The sequence below is a fragment of the Vidua chalybeata genome, chromosome Z, assembly GCF_026979565.1.
Source record: "Vidua chalybeata isolate OUT-0048 chromosome Z, bVidCha1 merged haplotype, whole genome shotgun sequence".
Classification (NCBI taxonomy): Eukaryota; Metazoa; Chordata; class Aves; order Passeriformes; family Viduidae; genus Vidua; species Vidua chalybeata.
The window spans coordinates 21,646,745-21,671,334 of NC_071570.1; the positions used below are offsets into that span (position 1 = coordinate 21,646,745).

Here is a 24,590-nt window from a genome sequence, read left to right on the forward strand (position 1 = left end):
GGCAAAGCAGAAAATGTTAGTGAAAGCAGTTGAAAGTATGAAATTGCACAGTACATTGGTCTATGTTTTTACATAAGTGATAGTAAAAATACAGAAAAAAAAATTACATTGTACCTTGAAAGGATTGAGTATTTTAAGGAACAGGGGCAAAATATACTTAAACCGTAATGTTTGATTCCTTTTTTTAAGTAAGAAATACCACATTGAGGCTAAAATTTCTAAACCTTTCATAGTCACTGAGTCTACACAAGGAAAAGTATTATAACCTTTTGTAATTTTAGTGATGGATGTAAAACTACAAATTCGCCCATTTGGTGATTTGCATGATTTTAAATATTTCCAAGTCTTTAGATTATGGTGAAAAAAGCATATGGTGAATAAATCAAATATTAAATGCCTTTTTATAAGATGATATTTAGTCTTGAAAACAGAAATAATTTAATATATAATTATCCCCTTAAACATTTTTATTCCTGGGATTTTACATGATTAGTAGAGGAAATTTTGTGTATGTACCTTCAAAAGTTTAATATATTGGTTTTAGCATTTAGTAAAAACTACTTCTTTTTCAGGTTTAATGTAGATATTTCAGATATGAAAATACACAGTCTGGCCAGCACTTCATTCAGTTGATAGCTGTGTCTCTTTTCATGTCACTAGGGAAAACAGTATTTGGAATATTATTTAAAAATATATTCTCCTTTACCCGTGTTACTATACAACTTAATTAGGACGTAAATTTGGACTACATTATATTTTGTTACAACTGTTTGGAGAATATTTGGTACATATATGTATTTACATATACATGTACATGCCTACACATAGGCCTCATCTGCATTTCTTCGGTGGCCAGAAGAAACCTAATATTATTAGTGAGGTTTGTAACTGTGCCTTTCTAATGAGAAGAGCTCCATTTTACACCTTGGCAGCTGCTTACTTTTTAAGAGCAAATATAAATGAAGAAAAGACTAAGCATCTGCCAAACTGTAATCCTACACTGATGAACATTTTTCCTCTTAACAGTGTTGCAGAAATATGGAATGTTGTAATTGGTACTTCAGAATGAGACACAAGGCCAGTTCTGTGCAGTAGAACTCTGTAGCCTATTCGGAGTGATTATTAGAAAGTCTTGAGAAGCAATTAGCAGAAATTTGAAATTACTTCTTTCCAACTATTGATAGCATCAAATTGTTAAAAATTGCATTTTTAACAATTTAACTGAAACACAAGTCTTACTAACACTTTCCAAGTATTTCTTTTGGTACTCTTCATAACTCCTGTTCGAACCTGGTTTTGAATCCCCACTAAGTTCTTGACCTCTCTAATTACACAGAGTATGGAGTTCCACAACATAATTACTAATTTCACAGAAATATTTTTCTTATCACTGTTTGAATTTTATTACATAAGATTTCCTTTTGGACAGAAAACTCAGATTGGATGTGGTAATTTGGTTTTCTTCCTGAAAAGAAAATTTTACTTTGCAAAATTTTGTTCCCATGTTCTTGAAATCTGATTTAAGTCTTAATCAGCTCATATTGTACTGTCTTTGGCTGTTTCTGAGATGGAGATTTGGAATTTTAAAGTAAAATGACAGAATGTTAGAATGTAGTAAAGTTTATTATATGCATCCAAATGGATTTAAGGGAGAATTTACTGATTAAAAGATAAACAGATTGAGTTAAAACAGCTACATCTGTGATCTTCAACCTCTAAGAAGTAAAAAAAAATCGGGGTGAGGAGGGAATGGATAAACATTCTGCATTTTAAAATATCTTGCTGATTCTTTTAAGAGATATTAATGACTAAAAGTCTTCTGTATGTGGATATATTTGCATGATGCCAGTTATTAAAAGAAAAAAAATACCTATCATATTTCAGCAGGGTATTTTTTTAATGGGAAATTTAGTGACTTTAAAATTCTGCTAACACTAGAAAGCTCTGACTGTAATACAAATGGTCAAGAAAGAAAAGGCAAGAAGCTGCTAATATTCTTATTTGTCTGATGGCCAGTTACCAGTAAATCAGCTTTGATTATGCAGACCATCGTTGTAAGATCCAGAAATTTTTGGGAGCATTGTAAGTACCAAAGAGTAATGACCTCTACAAACTATTTGCAGTCTGTCAATTTGCATTTATGTTGCCTTCTGCTAACAATAGGAACTGAATGGACCCTCACCCTACAAGCTTGGAGTTCCTTAAAAAAAACAAAAGTATTTTAGTGATGGATACAGAAATACCCATACAGAATATGGATACAGAAAGATGGGTGAAGTGATTTCATGGTGTTAGGGCCCCTGTGAAGTAGATTTCATAGAGCAGACTTCGTGGTGGCTGTCTTCACAACAATTTTGAGACAAGTTGTGGATGTATGAGCCTACTGATACTGTAATAGTTATTGTAGTTAATAGTTAATATAAAATGCTGCCGTTCTTGATGGCCTTAAAATCTACTCAGAACAATTTTTCCTGCATATGTAGCCATACTTTCCATTGGTAAAAGCTTCAAGAAAACATTTGGTGGCTTTGTTCTTGACTGACTAATGAAGATTTGATATGTGTTTACTGTGAATACTCATATTGAAACTGGGTTTTACAGGAAATATCAAACCAGATATAATTTCATTTCATATTAGTAGAGGCACTCATCATCTCTTTGAATGCATAATTTAGACTATAAATTAATATTTCTGTTCAATAAAAGATTCCTTTGGCTGTTAACTGCTGTGTTACTCAGTGTTAAAGAGATCACTAAACCCAGCTTCAGAGAGCAGAAAAATAATCACTGTACCACGACATCATGTTAGATTTCAATATCTGCTTTGTAGTATTGTGCAACCTACTGCCATCTGCACATACTGTCATGCATTGTGGGTAGTTTCCTGATGCAACGCTCTTACCTATGCCTCTGAGGATCTGCACAGAACAATCTGTTTATTTCCATTCTGGACTTCTTAATACTAGACGGTTTTTAGACCAAACAAAACAAAACAAATTCATGCTTAATTTCTTTTTCCTAAAAGAGCTCCTCCTTTTTGCTGTGTCTTTCTGCTGGCTGCCTTCCAAATTTCTTTTCTCACCTGCAGATCTTCCAAATTTCTCTTGCCTGCAGTTCTTCTATACTCTTAGTTCTTAGTTTGCATACCTACATTTCACTTTTGTCACCTTTTCCCTTCCCTTTCAAATACTTCTGTCCTCTAAACAATCCCTTTCTTTGTCAGGCCTAATTATGCATCTTCTGCCTATCCCTTTTTGGCATTGTCTTCTTTCCATAAATTCTCTCTAATTCAACATTTCTCTTTGATACTTCATATCATTCATTCTTTCCCTTTTCACCAGACTCTCCTAGTACTCCTAACAGTCTATTTACAATCCAGCTATCTATAGGTTTCCTTTTTCTGACATTTCTTTTTCCTTCTTACCTAACTTTGTTAAGATGATATGTAGAGAATTTTCCTCAGTCTTTGTAAAAAACCCTTCATTTTACAAATATTCACTGCTCGAGTACTTCATTGGTTTTGTGCTGCTTCATATTTCAGTGAGTTCTTAAAGTACAAATTTGTGCTTAGACCATTTCAATTTGATTATTTGCTTAATTATATCGATTTCATGTAACAAAAACATCCACATAAACACTTGTTACTGTTACCTAGCACCTGTTCATTGGCCAAGCTGATTAAGGAAGTTGATGTAATTTTTTTTGGATTTCAGCATAGCTTTTAATACCTTCTCTCATGGTATATGCTTTTGGACAAAATGTCCAGCATACAGCTGGATAAACACATCCTGTGATGGGTGAGCAACTGGTTCACAGGTGAGGCACAAGGGGCTACGGTGAATGGGATGACATCAGACTGGGGGCCTGCCATTAGTGGGGTTCTGTAGGGCTCTACCTTAGGGCTTATGTGCTCTTCAACATTTTCATAAATGACTTGGATGCAGGATTGGAAGGGTTACTAACCATGTTTGCAAACAATACAAAATTGAGGGAGCTGTTGACTCCCTTAAAAGCAGGGAGGCCCTGCAGAGACTCCTTGACAAATCAGGAGAATCAACAACCACAGGAAGTTCAACAAGACAAAGTGCCATATTCTGCACCTGGGAAGGGGCAACCTTGGAAGTACAAACAGGCTGGGGAATGAGATGCTGGAGAGCAGAACAGGACCTGGGGGAGCAAGTTGAACATGAGTCAGCACTCAGGAGGGCCAAACATGTCCTGGGGGGCATTGGGCACAGAGGGGCATCTAAGTGCCCAAACATGTCTTGGGGGGCATCACCAACCAGGGCCACAGTCACAAGCCACGGCAGGAGGCATGTTGTCATGGTAAGTTCTCACCAGGCTGAACAAAGACACCAGACCACAAGTCAGGGCTCTTATGCCTTTATTATAGACATGCCTTAACTCCAGCAATAAGACAACTATTTAGACTCAAAAACTATTGTCTAACAAGCCTCTACGTTCTTACAATCTGTTTCCACAAAAGTGGTGGCTAACAAGCCCTTAATTTTGTGCAGTACACTTATGGAGTTCTCACCTCCTAAAATAAACCCCTTAAAGGTGGTGGCTAACAAGCCACAACACACATCCCCATCTCCCCACTCCTGCAATAAAGTTCAGTATGGAGTATGGGATAGAATGACATCTGTGGTTTGATCAGACAGAGCAAGAGAGAGAGAGAACAAAGAATATCACCCCAGATTCCACATTGTTCCTTCCATGTGGATGGTGCAGAGCTGGGGTAGTGTGACAAAGAAAGCAAAAGAGAAAGAGATTAAAAAGAGAGAATAGCAAGGGGCCTGATCTGCATCCTTTTAAAGTTAACCTGGTGCATGCCTTTTATATAAATTAGATTTTTCGCACTATTTTGTTCACACATGCACAACCAGACTGGCATTTTTCAAAACACCAGACATTGATTTAAATCAGTAGTACAACTTCATCAAGACTCTGAGTTCATAATGGTATTTTTCCTACTTGTTTACAAGCATGACAGAATGTAGTCCTATTACTTCACACTATTTATGCACATGACTAAAAGTACATGTCTTAGGGAAGGAGAGCAGAAACAAAGCTTTATAATTTAATTTATTTTAAATAGAAAGGCTGTTCAGTACTCAGCCTTTGTAAAGGCTTGAAATAATTTCATTATTTGATTCAAGTTTGTGAATAAAATGTGAAGTCTAATTAAAGTTATTTGAGATTATAACTCTCCTCAGGAAATCAAGTGAATCATTCCTAAGGTCTACATTATTAGCCTTGTGGATCTGTGTTGCAATAAGCTGTACTGTCATCTCAGCTCATGAGTTCTCAGCATAAATTGAGAGCAATACAGTTCATGGGGATTTTTATCTTCTGTACTTAGTCAATTGTGGCATTGGCTAATTTTATTTCACTGCTCATTCACACTTATTATGTAAAAACTAAACTTTATTCTCTTGCGATATTTAAAAGCGGATTGTCGTTTATGCTGAACTACTTAGCTGATTCTTCCCCCATTGTGCTTAACTCCTGTCTGGCTAAATAAAGAGATTGCAGACTTTGATCATTCATCACCACACTTGAAAATGCTACTAGAAAATAGTTATGGTAGAATCATGGTTCAGGAGGTTGGCCTTTAATCGACTTCTTGTGCAGAAACTGTGTCTCTGCTTTTATGAAACTTAAAAAAGTCAGGTTATACTGCATAGATTACCCTACATTTATGCTTCAGGTATACCATCCTAAAGGTACAGTAAATCCCATTGATGCCAAAGGACTTAGGTGAAGTTCATATCAGTATTATAGAATTTGGTTGCTTTGTCCCTTTCTTGACCCATGCTTTTACAGAACAACTGACCTCTCTTAACTATGAAACCCAAATTTAAGTAATGATGGCAATTGCTGCTGTGCTTGTGGCTGTGTTGCCTTCAAGCAATGGCAGCTAACAAAAGTTTGCAGGATTTCATTGGACTGCAGTCAGACTGGTTGTCATTTGATTGCTTTTGCACTATTAGACTTGACACAAAATTGTTTCATTTTCTCAGCTCAGAATGTGGTTATGGCCAGAAAAGCCATTTCAGAAAGGGAAATTTTAATATTCAGTTTTACTTGCCTTGAAGAATTTTTATTCTTGGTCATTGTAGATATTTACAGGTATTCAGGTTTTGTATTTGGTTTTTTTTAACAAATTCATTAGTCCTCTTATGATAAGACACCTTCCCTAGAGGGCTTTAAGGATTTTGGAGCAGGATGTGAAACTGAGGTCAAGCATGAAAACAGTGATGAAAAGAGACTCTGTGAGAAATAGGTATAATACTTAAAGGGACTATGAGAATGGATGGAGAACAGAGAATATCCCTAATGGATACTGTGTGAGAGAGAGAGAGACAATGGAGGTGAGCTGAATCAATTTCTTCTGATTGATTCTGAATCAATTTGTTCTCTTGATCTCAGCAGATCAAGTATTATTGAGTACTGTACAGTACTGTTGAGTACTGTATTCTGCTACAGATAAATTCTTGATGTAAATCTCGGTGCAAGTGTTGTAGCAACATGTTTTTGTTTGTCCTTTTTTTTTTTTTTTCCCAAAAATTAATTGGTTAATTCATGAATAGTTGCTTAGGACCTGTGATAAATGGATTTTCATGTCCATGTCCCACGTATATCCTTTTTTGGTGCAGTGAAGCTGACTTGCCTTGTAAAATAATTTTTCTAGCTAAAGGACATACAGGAGTTTTTGTGTCCACTTTACAGAAATAAAGTGGAGAAACAGAGTGGAAATTTCCACTTTAATCTATATTTAAAGAAATCTTTGCAATTATCAGCAATTGCTAATCTTAGTTCTTTCTTACTTGAATCTTAGATCAAAGAAGGTATAATCTAGAAGCTTTTCTTCATTCTAATTTAAAGAATTAGATTTTATTTAATTTAGAAGTTATATATTTTAATATAATTTATCAATAAATTTAATACAAATTAGCAAGTAGAAGGAGAATTTACAATTTTAGGCAGTCTTGATTTTTTTACATCAGGTACTGGTATTGGTTGCTAAAATTTGTAGAGATCATTCTTTAGGGAACAGCTTGCAATAGTTATCATGCTTAATTTTCACACTGAGTTTGTGCCTTATCAGTTCCAGAGGACAGCTTTCCCAGAAGATCATTTAACCACTTTACAAAGTGTTGTTTTTTATTTTTTCCTCAGGCTTTTATTTATAACATGTGCTTCAAAGTATGATACCAGGCATCATAATATAATTCTAATTTATGCAGAAAACATTTCTTACCATCTTTCTCAGTTCCTGTGGTAATAATACCCAGTTGGTGTAGATTTCTCCTGGCTTCATTCTTCTTTCTCATCTGTTTTGTGAAAAGAAAAAGTTTTATTATCTTGATAAAGGAAGAAAATACAGGATTGTGCCTAGCAGTTGTATTTTCTATATCATTAATTCCAAAATCCACAATAAGAAGTGTCATGTAAAACAGCTTCAGGTTACAAGAGTGATGCTTTTGAACTCCACTTTCTACCTTTCATGGAGGGAAATCATGCTTTTCAGCTATAGACTATGCAGGTTAACAAGTTTTTTATTTTGTTTTATTTTTTCTCCTGGAAGAGACTTTCAGTCAGGTCAAATCAGTCAGACAGTTTCCTGTGTCCATTCTTGCATCTTGCCTGAGGAGTGCCATTTTCTACCTCTCTTGTAACCCTAAAGTTACACGGTCTTTCTATCTGAAATATTTTGTCAGGTTTTTCTTCTAATTGTGTACAGAAAGTTAAATTAAAATTTTAGTTTAAACATAATTTGAACATATGAAATAAGAACATATATGGAACTTTATCGGGCATGAAGGCATAATTTTTTGCTAGACTACAGCTGCAGTAACCAATAATCTGAATAATTTCCAGATTATATTGGATCTTACTTACTGTGACATTTAGTCTGTGGGTACATTCACTGTTAAGTAAGTAGTGGAATGAAACATTCAGGCTTACCCTGAATGAGTGTTGAAACTATTAAAATTGTAGCTAAAAAGGAGCAATCCATTTTAAAGAGGTAGCCCTAATTTCCATTCACATTCAAAATACTTTGGAAGACATTTTCAGATGTGTGCTACTTATAGTCAGGAAAGACAGGAGTGTGCAGCTCCAGTAATTCTTGATTTGGGATCACCAGCAGGAGATAATGCATCAGAAACTATTTGAAGATTTTGTTTCTGACAAAAATCTTGGGAAATATTTATTTACAATTTATTCTGTTTCATAGCCAAAGAAACTCAATTTTGTTGCTTTGTGGAGGGAAAACAGTCATAGCTGTAGAATAAATCTGGAGCTGGTATCATCACCTTGACTCTCATAAGAGTTTGTGGAACCTCCACCATTTCTTAGGGTTGTAGACTTGTGCATGGCAGATTGGCTGCATAAATATAAATCATACATTTCTGCTCAAAGAAGTAATTTCTGTCAATTACTTCAACAAAACTTACTAAGGTGCAGATAACTATATTCAGCTAATTAACACTGCTTTGCCATTCAGCCAGCACTGAGATCTCACATAAGTATCTTCTTTCTCTAGTCATCAGTTAAAACAACAGCAGTGACATAAAAACGGTTCCCTCAGTGCTTTGTCTTCCAACATGCATGTTATCTGAGTTAAAATCTGAGCACTGCATTGCTGAATCCAGCAGTGTTCTGAGAATTGGTCCATTTTTTCCCATTTCCATTAACATGGCTGCCTTATTAGTGCAGTCTAGTAATGTGACTTTTGCTACAGCCAATACACTTCCTTGGCCTGGGTAGGCAGCGTGTTCCAAGTCCAGGCATCCTATGGCATACCCTGAGTTATATGGATTGCAGTTAGGAGCTGGTCTGCTTCATATGGGGCTCTAAGAATGGACATGTGTTTGGTAGACACAGCCAAAGTTCCTGTATAAGTCTTGTCCAAAATACCTGACCCTCAAGCAAATAATGGTGTAGGTCCCATGTGCACACAAGTCTTGGATCCCACTTCTTTTAATGTTTTTAATTCTTATTCAGTCTTGCAAAGGTCTTTATTTCATTCATACACCATATAGAAAATTTTACTGTTTCTTAAATCTGACTTACATAATGTGTTTTGTTACAATAAAACTCAATTATCTTTGCATTTAATGGAGAAAATGAATACAGCAATGATATTAATAGTCTTGATTATATTTTTTCCCTTCTGTATTTAAAGGAAATGCAATGACTTCAACAAGAATGTTTGAGGAGCCTACTCAGGGTGTCTGATTGAGAATCCTCCCTGTCTGTCCCAGGTAGCACTGCCTTATTTTGGGTGTCTGCAGGCAGCATCAGACCAGCTTTTAAATGCTGCTGTGTTTACCCCCAGGTCTCTCTACCTGATACAGATTTTCAGGCTTCTTTTATACTTCTTATCACGCGACATCTCTTGTTTCAAAAAAATCATTATTCCCAGAGAGACCACCATGCCTCTTGATTCCACAAATGGCATATACTCACTTGTAACTACCCATGCACTATTTGACACGCAGCAAGCCAAGATTCATCAAATGAGCTGTGTCACGGGATTGTTCAGCCCTAGTACAAAAGGACACACAGAAATTCTGCCTTGTATTTTCACTCTCCTCTCTTTGCAGGCATACCAGGCAGCGACTATATCAATGCCAATTACATAGATGGATACAGGAAGCAGAATGCTTATATAGCAACTCAGGGGGCATTGCCAGAAACCTTTGGTGACTTCTGGAGAATGATGTGGGAACAACAAGGTGCAACAGTCGTCATGATGACAAAACTAGAGGAGAGGTCCAGGGTAAGGAAAACTTATTCAAGGTTAATAACATTGAACCTGAGTTACCACTAATGTCAGTATTTTGTTTCCTTCATGTATGTTTGCCTGTCTTCTTTATATGTGTAAGAACTGAGGGGTTTTTTTAGGTTACCATGAGTTAGAAGTGTCAGCATGAAAATTACTTATATATAGGAAATCTTGCTTTTACTATGAAACTACCAAGTCATGACATTTATTTAGTATTTTTTTATGCTCTGGAAAAAATTTAATTTTTTGATCAAAATTATTTTGGGGGGCTGTTTTCTTTTTTAATCATGTTGGGATTCTTAATGAGGTGACCAAAAGAATTACTTCCTCTGTAGTAATAAGAATATGATTGTGTCATCCTATTGTGAAGAAGCTAATGTATTTCAACAGCATTCAGTTCTCATTTTTAAATGGTATAGATTCAGCATTATTTAACATCAGTGAGGATTTGAGGATTTGGATTTGCTTGAGAAACTTTGTTTTTTGGGGGGCACGTACTGGTAGCTAGGAAAATTACAACAGCACATGCAATAACAGAATACAAAATTATCTGCGGAATTTCAAATTCAATTTTGCAGACCAAAGTAAAATTAGGAAAGTAAAACACTGAAACATACGGATATTGTTCTGGTAATAGCATGATAGCATTCAAATAATAAAACTATATATTCTATTATTAGAAGAGTTATAATAAAATATGTGCTATATGTAAAGGGAAATAAAAAATAGTAATTAGGTTTTTTTAATAAGATAAAGAAAGTGATAGAAAGTGTAGTAACAAACCATTGTGTGTTGCATGAAGATTTACTAGCGGGTCCATATTTGGTGGCATTTATCAGTTTTAAGAGTGGATGTTAGTGGAAAGGAGGGAGTAAATGGGAAAAAATAACAGAAGTTAAGAAGAAGAGAAAGATGGGGAGAAAGAGAAATAAGAAAAATCATTATCAGCAGTCAATCAGGAAGACAAACAAGTATTTAGCCCTCAGTAGTGGTTCCTCTATCAAACTTTTTCTACAGCAATAGTATTTTGTGTCAAAAAGTACTTGAAGTCCTCATGGCTTGTTTGTGCTCATGATGCTGTTACTATTGCTGGGAGCACACTTTGGCTGGGGAGAGTGCTGCACAGCTGGTTCATTGCTGAACTTTCTGCAAACACATTTATGTGGCCTATATCATAAGCCAGAAACTTCAACCAAATGTAGAAATCAGAAAGTGGGAGAATGAAGTGGTGATTCTAACATCAGTGGTCATCACTTCCCTTGGGACCCTGCCAACAACAGTAGAAGGGTTTTCAAATCCAGGAGGTGAATAACATAAACAGAAGTGTCACAGAAAAAACTGCTGCAAGCATTCTGAGGTACTCTGTCCTAGGAGCTTGTGTGAAGGGGCAGAAAGCTGCAAGTGGGAAGCAGGCTGCAGGACTGCAGGAAGGTAGAAAAAGCTAAGGTATCGAAGGCTCTGTGCAATGAGTTAAAAAATGCCATAAATATGGGGGATCAAGAAGAGTTCAGTAATATAGAAAGACATTACAGAATAGGAAAGAAGATTTATCATCCAGACTGGTTTTAAATCAATAAAAGTATCTTACAGAGGTAACTGGATAATAGTTGGTATTTCAGTAGTTCATGGGTGAGCTCCATTTCAAAATGAAAATTTTTCAACGTGTGTCAGCTTGGAACAGGGTGGAGTGCACCATAGAGCCTAATGCTATACTGTGTTGGCATTGATGTCTTTTTCATATGCTTGGATACCTATAATTGCAATGTTTATGTAACTTGAACCTCTTGGCAACAGTCATTCCCTTCTGGAGGCTTACCAAAACATATATATTTATTCTTTCACCCTTTCTGTCATTTCTATAAGTAGAGCAGGCTTTTTTGCAGTTCAAGCAATATATAGAATTCTAATTATAGAGTCACTTCCCACATGTAACTTCAACCTGCATTAACACCACAGCTTTCACATACCTGTTGGCAATTAGTACACAGCAGAGGGTAATTTCAGCAGATTTTTTAGTTTTATCTTGGGTCTACAGAACTTGTCTAGTCCAGGCACTGCCTGTTTGGAATTGAGGAAATGTAACTTTGCCAATTTCTTCACTAATTAATTCTTTAAAGTTACTGGTAAATGACACCAGAGCAAAGAAAAAATCAGTTCCTAATAAGCAACCCATTGCAAAAGGCATACTTAAGCGCTTGAAAGGTTTTCTTAATACTGCAGGCCATGGACATCCACTGTCTAGAAGGATGTTTTGATGTAGCTAAATGAAATTCTTCTCATTCTCTCCAATAATTGCCTAGCAGAGTTTTAAGCTAACTCTAGCCTTTGTTGGCTGCACCCTAAAAAAACACTGATCAGAATAGTAATCACCTCCATAAGTGATTAGCATTCAGAAGTAATACATTCTGTAAGTGGAATGAGAAACTAGACATTCTAGTCAATGGATTGCTCATGCATTCAGTGCTTGTATTTGTGTATTTTTTTGTGCATAATTTAATGCCTTCTATGTTCATAGGCTGAATTTGATGCATTCATTGGTGTGTTACATACCAGCTATCCAGTATATAACTCAGCTCCCAAGCTCAGAGTCAGCAGCTTTGTGAATATGGCATACCAGTTACCTCTTCTAATACTGCATGTAATGTAATTAATGATATTGATTGTGAGGCAGCAGTGGGAATCCTTGTGCAGGAAAAATCCCAATGATGACATTACATTGCTATTTTTTCTCATGCTATCATTTTTATATAGGATATTCTTGTAGCAGAAAAACAAGTGAAATTTCAAACATGAAATATAAGCACTGTTACATATCATTATGGATGAAGAGCTTTGCTAATTTTGTTTCGCTTTCTCCTTTGATTCTGTTTTGATTGCTTTTGTGTCTTGGCAGCCTGATCATTATTCCTGCTGCAAGGCAAGATTGTTTCTCCCTCAGACTTTCTGCTTTCCATTTCCATGTCATCATTTCTGTTTAGCTAGCTTTTTTTCATTATGTAGTCCTGCAGCCTGGTATCAGCCTTTTTAACCTGGACTGCATAGATAAAGATGAGGCTTTTAATTGCATCTGCAGAAAGTAAGTTGGTTCATTAGCATGTGTTAGATGTCTGAGTGACTTCAGATTTGAGAATGCTCATATTTTACAGCTGAGTAGATCAAATGAAGATGTTACAGTGAAATCATTATTCATTTGTTTACCTCTAAGGAAGCTGCAGGAAAAAAGGATCTTTCACTTATAACCTTTCACACTTAGTTGGTTTCATGTTAAATGTCATCACCTGAATTTCCCTTGACCTAAACCAGACTACAAGAGAAAGTCAGTCTGATCATTCAGCTACCATGAAAATAATTTGTATCAAAAAGGATTATACACACTGGCAGTGCATCAAACAGTGTTTGTAGCATTTTTGTCACAGATACGAGTTTAATCTTAGTGAAATAAAAGAACAATATTGAAGGTTGTAAATTAGAGATGAAAAAAAAAAGCAGTTGTGTGTTATACTAAGGAAACATGCAAAACACGTAAAACTTTAATGTGTGGTACATCTCTTTCCAACTTCTCCTCTACCCCAAGTGGTACAGATTAAATTTTGTTGTTTTTGTTGAGTTTTGGGTGGGTTTTTTTGCTCCTCTCAACTAATTGGATGTTCTGAGTACTCATGTGCTGTAGTGAATTTTGTGAATGATCAGATGAAAATCTCTCTTTATAGCAAAACATAACATTGCCTCTGACAGGAAACATCTAGTCCTTCCTCCTTTTTCAGGGTAGGATACCCTTGTAGATTGTCCACTTGCAAGAGGATTCAATCCTTTCCTTCTTTGCTTTGTAATTCTGTATTTTGAATACATTTGTTGTGTTATCTTGTAACTGACAGAAAATACTTTCCTCCTTAACCTCATTACAATATTTGCTAGGTTGCCTAGGTTTAATATTTTTTGACAAAAAAACCCAATCAGGTCAAAGCTAAATGAAAATATAATGACACTATCCAGTATTCAAATATTAGAAGCCAAATAACAGTATGTCAATATCAAGTTGATATTGAGCCAGATTCTGAACTTCATTTCTGATGAGGAAGGCTTTAGTTTTCATAGTGATACTATCAGCTTCATTCAAATTTGCTAATGACTAAGTGAATACATAAGGGAACTACATTTGTGGCATTCTGTTAGCCTGATCCAAAAACCTATTTGACTGTCATGAAGTGGATATCATCTTCAATATTATAAGCAAAAATTATCTAAAAAACCATACACATAGAATAATCATCTTGGTTTGTCAAGGTTTAACATCTTGAATCCTTAGTCTTCATTGGAAAGGGGGAGATAAGTAGAAAAGTGATGTATCCTGTCTCAGATTTTATTTCCCCATTATTGATGCACATGGGACTATTTGCATGGGTCCTGTATTTGTTCCATAAGAATATCAAAAGCTAGTTGAAAGTCCTTGGACTTACCGTCTCTCAACTTGTCACTGACACCTGAGAAAGTCAGGAGAGATGGCACTGTCAGAAGAAAAGGTAAATGGACTTTTCCTGATATTACTGAAATGCTAAATAGGATCTCCTGTTATTCCAAGTGTCAAGCATCAGAACACTTGTGTCTGAATATTTCAAGAAAATTGTTATAGATTTATAGACTTTTCCATGCATAAGAAAAATGGAAAATGGATGATAGTAGAAATATGAAGTAGGTAAAATAAATGTTTGGGGTTTGTTTTGTTTAGTGGATTGATTGGGTTTTTTAAGGAGAATATAATAAATTTAATCAGGGAAGGTTTATTCAAGTTCAACTAGTGCAAAACCCACAACAAGTGGAAAATGTAATTGTACATTGGGACACCTTAGTAAAAACAGCTTTGAAACAGATGTTGGCAGCCTAAGATTTCTAAGTCTTGCTATAGGTAAGGAAAAAATAAAGGCAGGTCTTTATTTTTCTGCTCAAAATGTGCATGTTGCTACGAGTTTTCTTAAATCCTCATTTGTTGATGGCAGAGTAGACATTGAGGTCTAATCTATCCGACTTCATATGTAAGACAAAGCAAGAGTACATGCACCGCAGTAAGTAATAAGCACAGAAAACTATGAATGCGATTTTCTTTTCTGTATGAAATGAGTGCAGCAGACTTTTATGCGATTGTGATGAAGTTAGTTTTCCATTTGTTGTGCAGGGCTTCTACAGCAAATTTCAGACCTTTCCTCCTAAGTATGTTTGGGTAATACTGGAGGTATTACCTGTCAAAATACTGCATCAAAAATAAGTGACAATTAGACGTTTTCACTAAAGGAATACAGAAGTCAGCAGGAGGTGCACTTAAAAATTCATTTAAGAAAATTGTAAATACAGTTCCAAGTGCACCTGTATTCTATTGTATTTAGGCAAAATGTAATTGACTTTTGCAGAAAACTTTCACTAGTGTTTCATATGGGGCAGCACAGGTGTGTAAAAATGTGGTTTTTTTTTAAAGTTGTGAAATACACTTTTGTAGGAAAATAGAAAAAGAAATTTTAGCTATGCTTTGTAGCAAGCAAAAAAAATCATTTAAGCTGGTAAGTGGTAAGTTAGCATATAAGTCAGCAGATATTAGTAGATAGGACACATTGCAAGATGGCATTTTTTCATAATAAAATGTGGAATTAAATGTGCAATTTTATCATTGTTCATTCCCTGGTTTTAATGGCAAATCTATACCTTTTGTACTAATAATGTACTATCAGAATTTTATTTCACTTCTTTAGTGCTTCCTGCATACTAAGATATGAGTCACATGAAGAATGAATGAGAGAACTGGGGAAAAAAAAAGAAAAACATAAAATCTAGTACACCATGTGTTCACCAGATTTACAAAAATAAAAATGTGTAGGTTTGTACTGGGTTTTTTTTCACTGTAACAGAATGCCATGGCCACAGTCCAAGAATTCCTACACCATCTTATGAGGTAGAGTCACCAGTTGTAATGTCAGAATTGTAAAACTCAGCCATAACTGTTTATTATGGAAGGATTCTCAGAGGCACCAGGACAGGAACATGATCAGCTCTCAATTTCTATGACTGAAATTTAGTCAGTCATAGGTGCTTAATGGATGCAAGAATCTAATCCAATAAAGCTTAGAGTTTCTTTTTCTAGGTACATTTCAGGTGGAAGAGCTGTGCCAAGGTGCCTCAACTAAAATTCAGACTATTCATATCATCCAGGAAAATAGCTGTGGAAATGCCATATTATAAGTAGGGTTAATTTTTCTTTTACACACTAAATAGGCTCAAATTCTGGTTATTTCAGCTTATATACACTTGAAATTGAGAACATACAGAATTAATGTCCCATGTGAAAAGATACTGGTAAATTAAGAGAAAATCTAGAAGGGACAGTAATGATCAAATGCTTGAGAAATAATAAGAAAGATTTTTATTTGCTTTATATATAAGACAGTGAAGGAAACCACAATAGTCTTTCAGCATGTGAAAAGCTGTTAAAAATGTCATAGTAATCAACCATTTTCCCTGCCTTTGGGGCTTTAAGGAGGAAGAAATAAGCTATGCAGAAAAGATGATTTATATTAAACTATTAAACAACTTCCAAAATGTAATGTCAAGAATGGAGCAAGCTTTGTAGGATATTGTGTGCAGACTCTTCCATTGCAAGCTTTCAAGAACTGTTTGCAGCAGAGTCTTACCTGAAATGGTCTTGAGCTGGCAATACCTGGTATTGCCAAAAGTATTTTTCAAGGCAACCATCTGTTTTTTTCTTGTGTTATCATTCTGTGTGATTTCTTTTAGCTGTTAGGGTAAACTCATGGTTTTCTATAAAAAATCATATCCCTGAAGCAAGTGTGTAGCAAGTTGTTTAGTCAAAACTATATTCTAACTCTCTAATTTGAATGTATTTTCTTAATTCCTTGAGGTAAGACATGTACTACTTGTCTTGAGGTAAGACATGTACTACTACCTCATAAAATTCTTCTTTTAATACAGACAGAGGAACTATGCCACATGTAGAAAATGCCCATTGACATTTTGGGTTAGAAGATAAAAAATTCTGCATATTTGTTTTCAAAATTGAGTGAATGTAGAATCTTATAAGCATTAAATTTGGAAAAGACCTTCATGAAATCCAGCCTTTTACCAAATACCACCATGCCCACTGAGCTATATTGCAAAGTGCGATGTCCATTCGTTTTTTCAACACTTCCAGGGATGGTGACTCTCCCACTTACCTGGGAAGCCTGCTCCAATGCTTAACCACTCTTTCAGTGAAGAAATTTTTCCTGATATACAACCTGAACCTCCCCTGCTGCAGATGGAGACCTTTTCCTCTTGTCCTGTTGCTGGTTGCCTGGAAAAGGAGATCGACCCCTTCCTCACTACAACCTCCTTTCAGGTAGCTCTAGAGCACAGTAAGGTACACCCTGAACCTTCTTTTCTCCAGTCTGAACACCCATTGTATCCTCAGCCACTCTTCATAGGACTTAGAGACCCTTCACTGGCTTTGTGTCCCTCTCTGGACACACGATTGGTTCATGTTTGGTTTAGCATTGTAGTGTATTACTTCAGCGCATGGTGTTATGTCAAGCAATTTGAGGCTTGAAAATGTCAAAGAGTGGATTTAGTATTGTTTATCAAAAAGTAATCCTACTTTTCCTAATTTAGCAGATTATGGTGAAAAAACTCAAGGCCAGTTGTCCTTTATGGCAAGCAACAAATCAGGAAAATTTAAATTCTCCAGGTGTCTCTGAAAATTTATATTATTATTTATATTTTGCATAATTTGCAGAGCTTGTCGTGTGTTCTAAGGAAGTTAATGGATCCATCTGCAAAAGCAATGCTTTTGCTAGGGGAATTTTCTGGTTCACATAACAGGAACTGTATAAAATACATTTATGAAATTCTTTATTTCATCTATGTATTAAACTAGCTATGGAAATCTTACCTTGACTTGAAGTTGCATTCAAAAATCAAAATCCAGACTGAGACCTCTAGGTCCACAAAATACCTTCCAATGTACCTTTTCATATGTTAGTTCTGTTTCAAGTGAACCAAATACATAATAATAATAGAATTTTTTTGATCTGATGTTTCTTTCTTTTGATCCTTTTGTTTCACTGATATTTTACATAATATTCATATCAGCCTGAAGAGGTAGTTCTCTTTTATGGAAAATAGTACATCTTCATTACAGCACTTGAATAGCAGGCTGAAATGTTCAATATGTTCTTCATCCTGTAATATCTTACTCAGTGAAAGGATTATTCAGGCTGCAAGGAGTGATCAACCTTGAGTACAAGAGGATGAAACAAAACGTAGTCAGCACATTCACTTTTCCAGTCAGTCCATTCATTTAAACCTTTTCAAGATGTTTTTGGAAAATCTTGCTGAACTTAACTGTTTGACAGACTCATCCTTCAAAATGAATTCATTAAAACCATGCCTTCCCTGCTGTTAGAAAAAGCTCAAAAAAGACATCTCACATTGATATCAGCAATACAATTTTGAACTGTTCTTTGCTTTTACAGATGAAGATGAAAATTGAGCTAGAGAACACTTTTAAACATGCCCAATATTCCTTTCAATATCTGTTTCTATCTTTTTTTTACAACCATACCATACTCTTTCATAAGAATCAGAATGGAAAAATTCTGGGTATAATCGCTTTAATTAATCAATTACCTTTCAGTGTTAACTGTTAACCTATTAATCATATCTCAGAAATTCCAGAAAATAAGGGTATAATGAGGGTGTATTTGAAGTCTTAGTAGAGGATTAAAGTTTGTTATGAATTGATTAGCCTATAGTTTATTTGTGTTGCCTCCAGATTCTTGTTGGAATATTTTTGGGGGCTACAGTAATTAAGACCAAAATTTAAAATTTATTTGTGACTATGAATTTATATTTTAATCTTTTATTTAGACCTAGACTGAAGTCAGTGAGTGACACTAGAGCAAATCTTGTCCAAATAAAATCAAAAAACATGTCTCTGTACTCTGATTTTTTTCATTTATCATTGCATTATAATCTCAAATACTGTTGTCGGTGTCTTTAAGCTTTACAGACAAATCAGCCTAATCCTTAGGTGGCAAGGCATTGCTGGAAAAAGGAAAAACTTCGGAGTAACAACTGTTTGGAGACATAATATTAGCTGAAATGACTGAGGCAGTAAATTAGCCTGATAGTGTTTGAGACAGGTTCCACTACCACCAATTGGCACTAGCTTTCTTATTGCATAATTATTATTACCATTCAACATCACTTATTCTTCTTCTGTTTTTGAAGGAAGATCATCTGAAAATACTATAGAAAATTCTGTCTGCAAAAGTCTTTTTTTAGTAAGAAAACCAGACCAAGAAATTATGTACTACTGATATTTTGTATTCTATATTCAACGTAATTAATACACTGTTCTTACAGCAAATCACGTGCTATATGCATCTGCCTTACACTAGCATTCTGTCTCTTTGCTGATCTTTTTTCTTTTTGTCCTTATAATCTTAGATGGCTTGTAACAGCTGCTTCATTTGTTAAGAATCACCTGAAGGAGCTTTTCAGCATGAATGATGGAACTTTATACTGGAAAATTATTTCTCTATCCTTGAATGTCAGGAATCTTTGTATTCATATGTTCATATGGAAATATACTTCCTTCAGCTCTCTTGATGCATAGCAGCATGTTCTCTAGTGTCTATGACTTGTTGAAGTGTGAATATCCACGAATATTAGGAACTCTTTAGCTGAAACCTTTCAAGTCTGAAAATGTCTCAAGCTTCTCATTTTTAATGAAAAATTATGCATTTACATTTTTTTAAAGCTTTGTGAATACTTGTACTTCCATAAAGAGCAAGGATTTGCATGGTCTGAGTGGAAGAAATATAAAGAAAGAAAATATGTGCATGTTTGAGAGGCAAGTTAAGAGAATGTGCCTGCCATTAGTTATATATTCTAGCTACATCTACTTCTACAGTACTTAAAAAGTTTTCTTAAAGTATTTAATCATTTGAGAGCTACTCTGATTTCGTATGTAGTGGTTTTGGCAGTGTACAGCTTATGATCATGGGTTGGGAGATGGTGTCAGGGAGCAGAATGGTTATCGAGGAGGAGGCAGTCAGAGAACTGCTGAGGCACTTGGATATTCATAAATCCATGGGACCAGATGGGATCCATCCCACAGTGATGAGAGAGCTGGAAGATGAGCTTGTGAAGCCACTCTCCATCATTTACCAACAGTCCTGGTAAACTGGTGAGGTTCCAGATGACTGGAAGCTGGCCAGTGTGACACCCATTCACAAAAAGAGTGGGAAGGGGGACCCAGCAATTTTAGGCCAGTCAGCCTGACCTCTGTACCCAGTAAGGTTAAGGAACAGTTTATATTGGGTGTCATCACATAGCACTTACAGGATGGCCAGGGTATCAGACCCAGCCAGCATGGGTTTAGGAGGGGTAGGTCATGTTTGACCAACCTTTTATGTTTGTGTTTGACTAACTCTTTTTATGACCAAGTGACTTGCCTGGTAGATGTGGAAAAAGGCTGTGTATGTTGTCTATTTGGAATTCAGCAAGGCCTTTGACACAGTCTCCCACAGCACACTCCTGGAAAAGCTGGCAGCCCACAGCTTGGACAGGAGCACTCTTTGCTGGGTTCAGAACTGGCTGGATGGCCGGGCCCAGAGAGTGGTGGTGAACGGTGCTGCATCCAGCTGGGGCCAGTCACCAGTGGTGTCCCTCAGGGGTCTGTGCTGGGACCAGTTCTGTTCAATATCTTTATTGATGAAATGGATGAGGGGATTGAGTCTTTCATTAGTAAATTTGCAGATGACCCTAAGCTGCAATCGTGTGTCGATCTGTTGGAAGGTAGGAGGGCTCTGCAGAGAGACCTGGAATGGTTGAATGGATGGGTGGAATCCAATAAGATGAAGTTTAACAAGTCCAAGTGCCGAGTCCTGCATTTTGGCCACAATAACCCTCTGCAGCACTATAGGCTGGGGACGGTGTGGCTGGACAGTGCCCAGGCAGAAAGGGACCTGGGGGTATTGGTCACAGCTGACTGGACATGAGCCAGCAGTGTGCCCTGGTGGCCAAGAAAGCCAAGGGGATCCTGGCCTGTGTCAGGAATAGTGTGGCCAGCAGGAGCAGGGAGGTCATTCTTGTCCTGTACTTGGCACTGGTGAGGCCACACCTTGAGTGCTGTGGCCAGTTCTGGGCCCTCAGTTTGGGAAGGACATTGAGACACTTGAGCACATCCAGAGGAGGGCAACAAGGCTGGTGAGGGGCTTGGAACACAAGCCGATGAGGAATGACTGAGAGAGCTGGGGTTGTTTAGCCTGGAGAAAAGGAGACTCAGCGGTGACCTTATCACTCTCTACAACTCCCTGAAAGTTGGTTGTAGTCAGGTGGGGGTTGGTCTCTTTCTCCAGGCAGCAACTGACAGAACAAGTGGACACAGTCTTAAGCTGCATCAAGGGAAATATAGGTTGGATACAGGGAAAAAGTATTTTAGAGAAAGGGTGATAAAGTACTGGAACGGCCTGCCCAGGGAGGTGGTGGAGTCACCATCCCTGTATGTGTTTAAAAACAGATCAGATGTAGCAATCAGTGCCATGGTTTAGCTGAGGTGTTATGGCATGGGTTGGACTCTATGATCTTGAAGGTCTCTTCCAATCTAGTCAATTCTTGTGATTCTGTGATTCTGTGATAGTGGAAGTAGTAATAAAATTATGCTTTTCAGTGCTTGTAGTTACATTTCTCTTTAAAAAATGCCACTCTTAAATCACCAATTAATTATTTCACACTCGTGTCTGCTTCATTCATCTTGCCATCTTTAGTCACAGGCAAGAGAACAATAAATAATTACTAGTGGAAGCTGTTCTTATGTACTGATAGCGGCGCAGAAAAACTCTCGTGTGCAGGCGAATACTAGGTCTACTAGGGAAAACATCAACCCTTGGAACTTGGAGCTACATGGATAAGATAAAGATGAGGATAGAAAATGGAAGCTACATGGATAGAAAAAGACTATGATGTGAGGACTCATCAAAGGTATATTAGAAAATAACTGTGACAATAAAAATACCATAATTGTATCTCTGGGGAGGGCTGGTATTATCACCACCATACTTTGCCACAATTTTTTTTTTTCCAAATTATTTACAGAAGCAAGGAAAAAATGGCTCTTACTACAGAGAAATTAAGCATAGGCCAAAAAGCTAAAGCAAGAATGCATTTGGCAAAACATTTTAAAATTGACTTCTTGACATTTAGTGTTAAATTTTGGATGACTCAAGGGGGTTGAGATTTCTCTTCTGAAAAGAACATAGAATATGTAACCTCTCCCACTTCAAGAGCTGAAGATTGGGATCTTAACATAGAACAAAACCTTTGGAAAGTGCTCTGTCTCAGAAATTAGTGTCTTACCAATTAACTTGTATTATCTGGTCCTCTGCTGCCAGTGAAGTCCAATAGAAAACATTGTTTGATCTCTCACAAAGATAAATTGGACTCTAAATTGTTAGGAGTATTGGGAATACAAGGTTTATGATCACAGACCAAACAAGGGTAGGAGGCACATAAGGACACATCTCTGAAGAAGAACTCTTGATCTGAGAAAAATCAATAGGCAAAAGGGGCAGAAGATGTAGTTCAATTAACTTATTCTTTGTGTGCTCTTCCAGAAGGTCAAATCCACATCAACCTGAAATCAGGTTTTCTTTCTAAAAGAATTTATACTTATTTTCATCAGTTTCCACTTTCAAATAATATATATACTGCACTACAAATCGAGTTTCTTATTGAACACTTACTGTCTGCTTCCAGCAGCAGTCCTCTGCATCATGTAGCTCTCACGGAAAGTATTTTAGAAAAATTATACCATAATAGAAGTTTATATTAGATAAACTAGTACATTAAAAAAAACCCAAACAAAATCTCCACCTAAAGGAGCATGCACATTCATTTTTTCCTCGCCTAACTGAAAAATAGCCTTCTAAATTCAAGTAAACTTTTAACATTAGATTACAAAATAAAAATAAACATTTTCTGTCATTTTCAAGCTGGTCAAATTTTGTTGTTAGCAAACTGCAAGCTGTTTAATTTTTCAGGAATACTTTCTGGAAGCTGGTACTGCTTCTATAAGCATACAATTTATGTGTGAGATCTGCATGGTGAAGAGGAGAACAACATATTTAGGCATGCAAAGGCACAGCTACATTTTTCTCTCTTATTTCAATTCAAAAAATCATTTTTATTAATTTGAAAATCCTTCAAAAATACGCCAAGTTTAGTCAGAGTAAACCTGTAGTTGCTAAGATTACAAATTACAGTTATTATGTATCAACATTTTCCATGAAAAAATATGTGATTCCAAGGGGATTAAAAACAATAAACTACAACTTGTTTGCTTAAAGTACAGGTAACCAATATAGACATGTTGCACTGTTTCTATATTAATTATAAAGTGAAGCTAGATTTACTATAATTGTATTTAAATGTCTCAATTGAAAACATGCTTTTCAGTTTGATTTATGAAGATCAAGGGGGCAAGTACTAGGAATCTTGCAAATATATACTGGGTATTTGTGAACTATTTGTAATTCATACTCTTTCAGTAAATGACACAAGGAAGTAATTAATTACTTAAGAAGAGAAATTTTTCACTATCAATCACATTTTTTAATAGTGCAGTATCAATAAACATTATTAGTTACTTTGTTGCAATTCCTTATCACGAAATTAAATTATCATTGCCTGTAAAAAATTGTTTCCCTTTACTTTGCCACTAATGAATTCTTATCCCCTGCTTCAGTGGTTAGAATCTTTTCCTTTCTATCTAGATTACTTGTTCTTAGACTGTGATTTGTGAGCCATTAATGATCTGTGACCTCTGAGCCTCAAAATAAAGTGATCTGTGAGCAAAAGCTATTTGTGTCTGGAGAGTTGAAGAGCATACCAAGTCTTTTTTCAATAAGTGCAGAATGAAGAAGCTGGAGAACACACGAGTTTCAAAGATGCATATCTTAATTTTCCATTTTGGGGAAATAATCAGTTTTTGTTGTGGATTAGCATGACAATTCACTTTTTTTACTGGAAATATTGTGCAATATTCTGTTTTTGTTGTTTGTTACATTTAGTGTATTGTCATTGAATTTCGTATGAGTCTGGCTTGGAGTGATTTATGAAGACATTTATTAAAAAAACCAATGTGTTATTACAAGACTCAGTTTAAACTTCTTTTCTGTAGTGTAGGCAGGACTAATTGGTAAGAATGTGTTGTTATAAACAGAATAAAGATTAACTCTCTGTTTCACCCATCAGCCACTGAAAGTAACATGTTTTAAATTATGTGACTGCGCACTGCTTAGTACTACATTTTTGGTGGGTTTAGGGGTTCAGCATTTCTGTTTTCTTAACAATTATCATTGTAAATACCCTTTTTAACTGAAACAAATTATAAAGCCTTAGCAATGTTGATAAAAATATGATTCTCTTATGTGTCATCTTACACCGAATTAGTGCATTTTTTAATATTCTAGACTGTGGCATTTTAAAATTAAGATTCCTCTGGATGAAATGTTCTGTGTACTTTAAAATTTGATGGATAAACTCTCCACCAAATCATATTTTTTAAATGCCTGTGGACCCAATTTCATTACATGTTTCTTGTCTGATGAGAACTGATCTCAGAAGGAAATTTTTTTCTCACAGTCCACTTAATACTTGGTGATGCCCTTTCATTTATCAGTGTACTGAAATTATTTCTAAAAAAATACTTGTTTGTACTGAGCTATTTCTATACATAATAAATATTAAC

The 24,590-nt window shown here is 35.9% G+C and overlaps 1 protein-coding gene across 1 annotated transcript in view; it reads left to right on the forward strand.

The window, feature by feature from the left end:
• Nucleotides 1-24,590, forward strand: part of PTPRD (protein tyrosine phosphatase receptor type D) — a 975,596-nt gene that overhangs the window by 910,857 nt on the left and 40,149 nt on the right. The window contains exon 36 of the mRNA XM_053932226.1: nt 9,618-9,793. Coding sequence (XP_053788201.1) covers nt 9,618-9,793 — 176 coding nt within the window. The remainder of the gene's footprint in view (nt 1-9,617; nt 9,794-24,590) is intronic.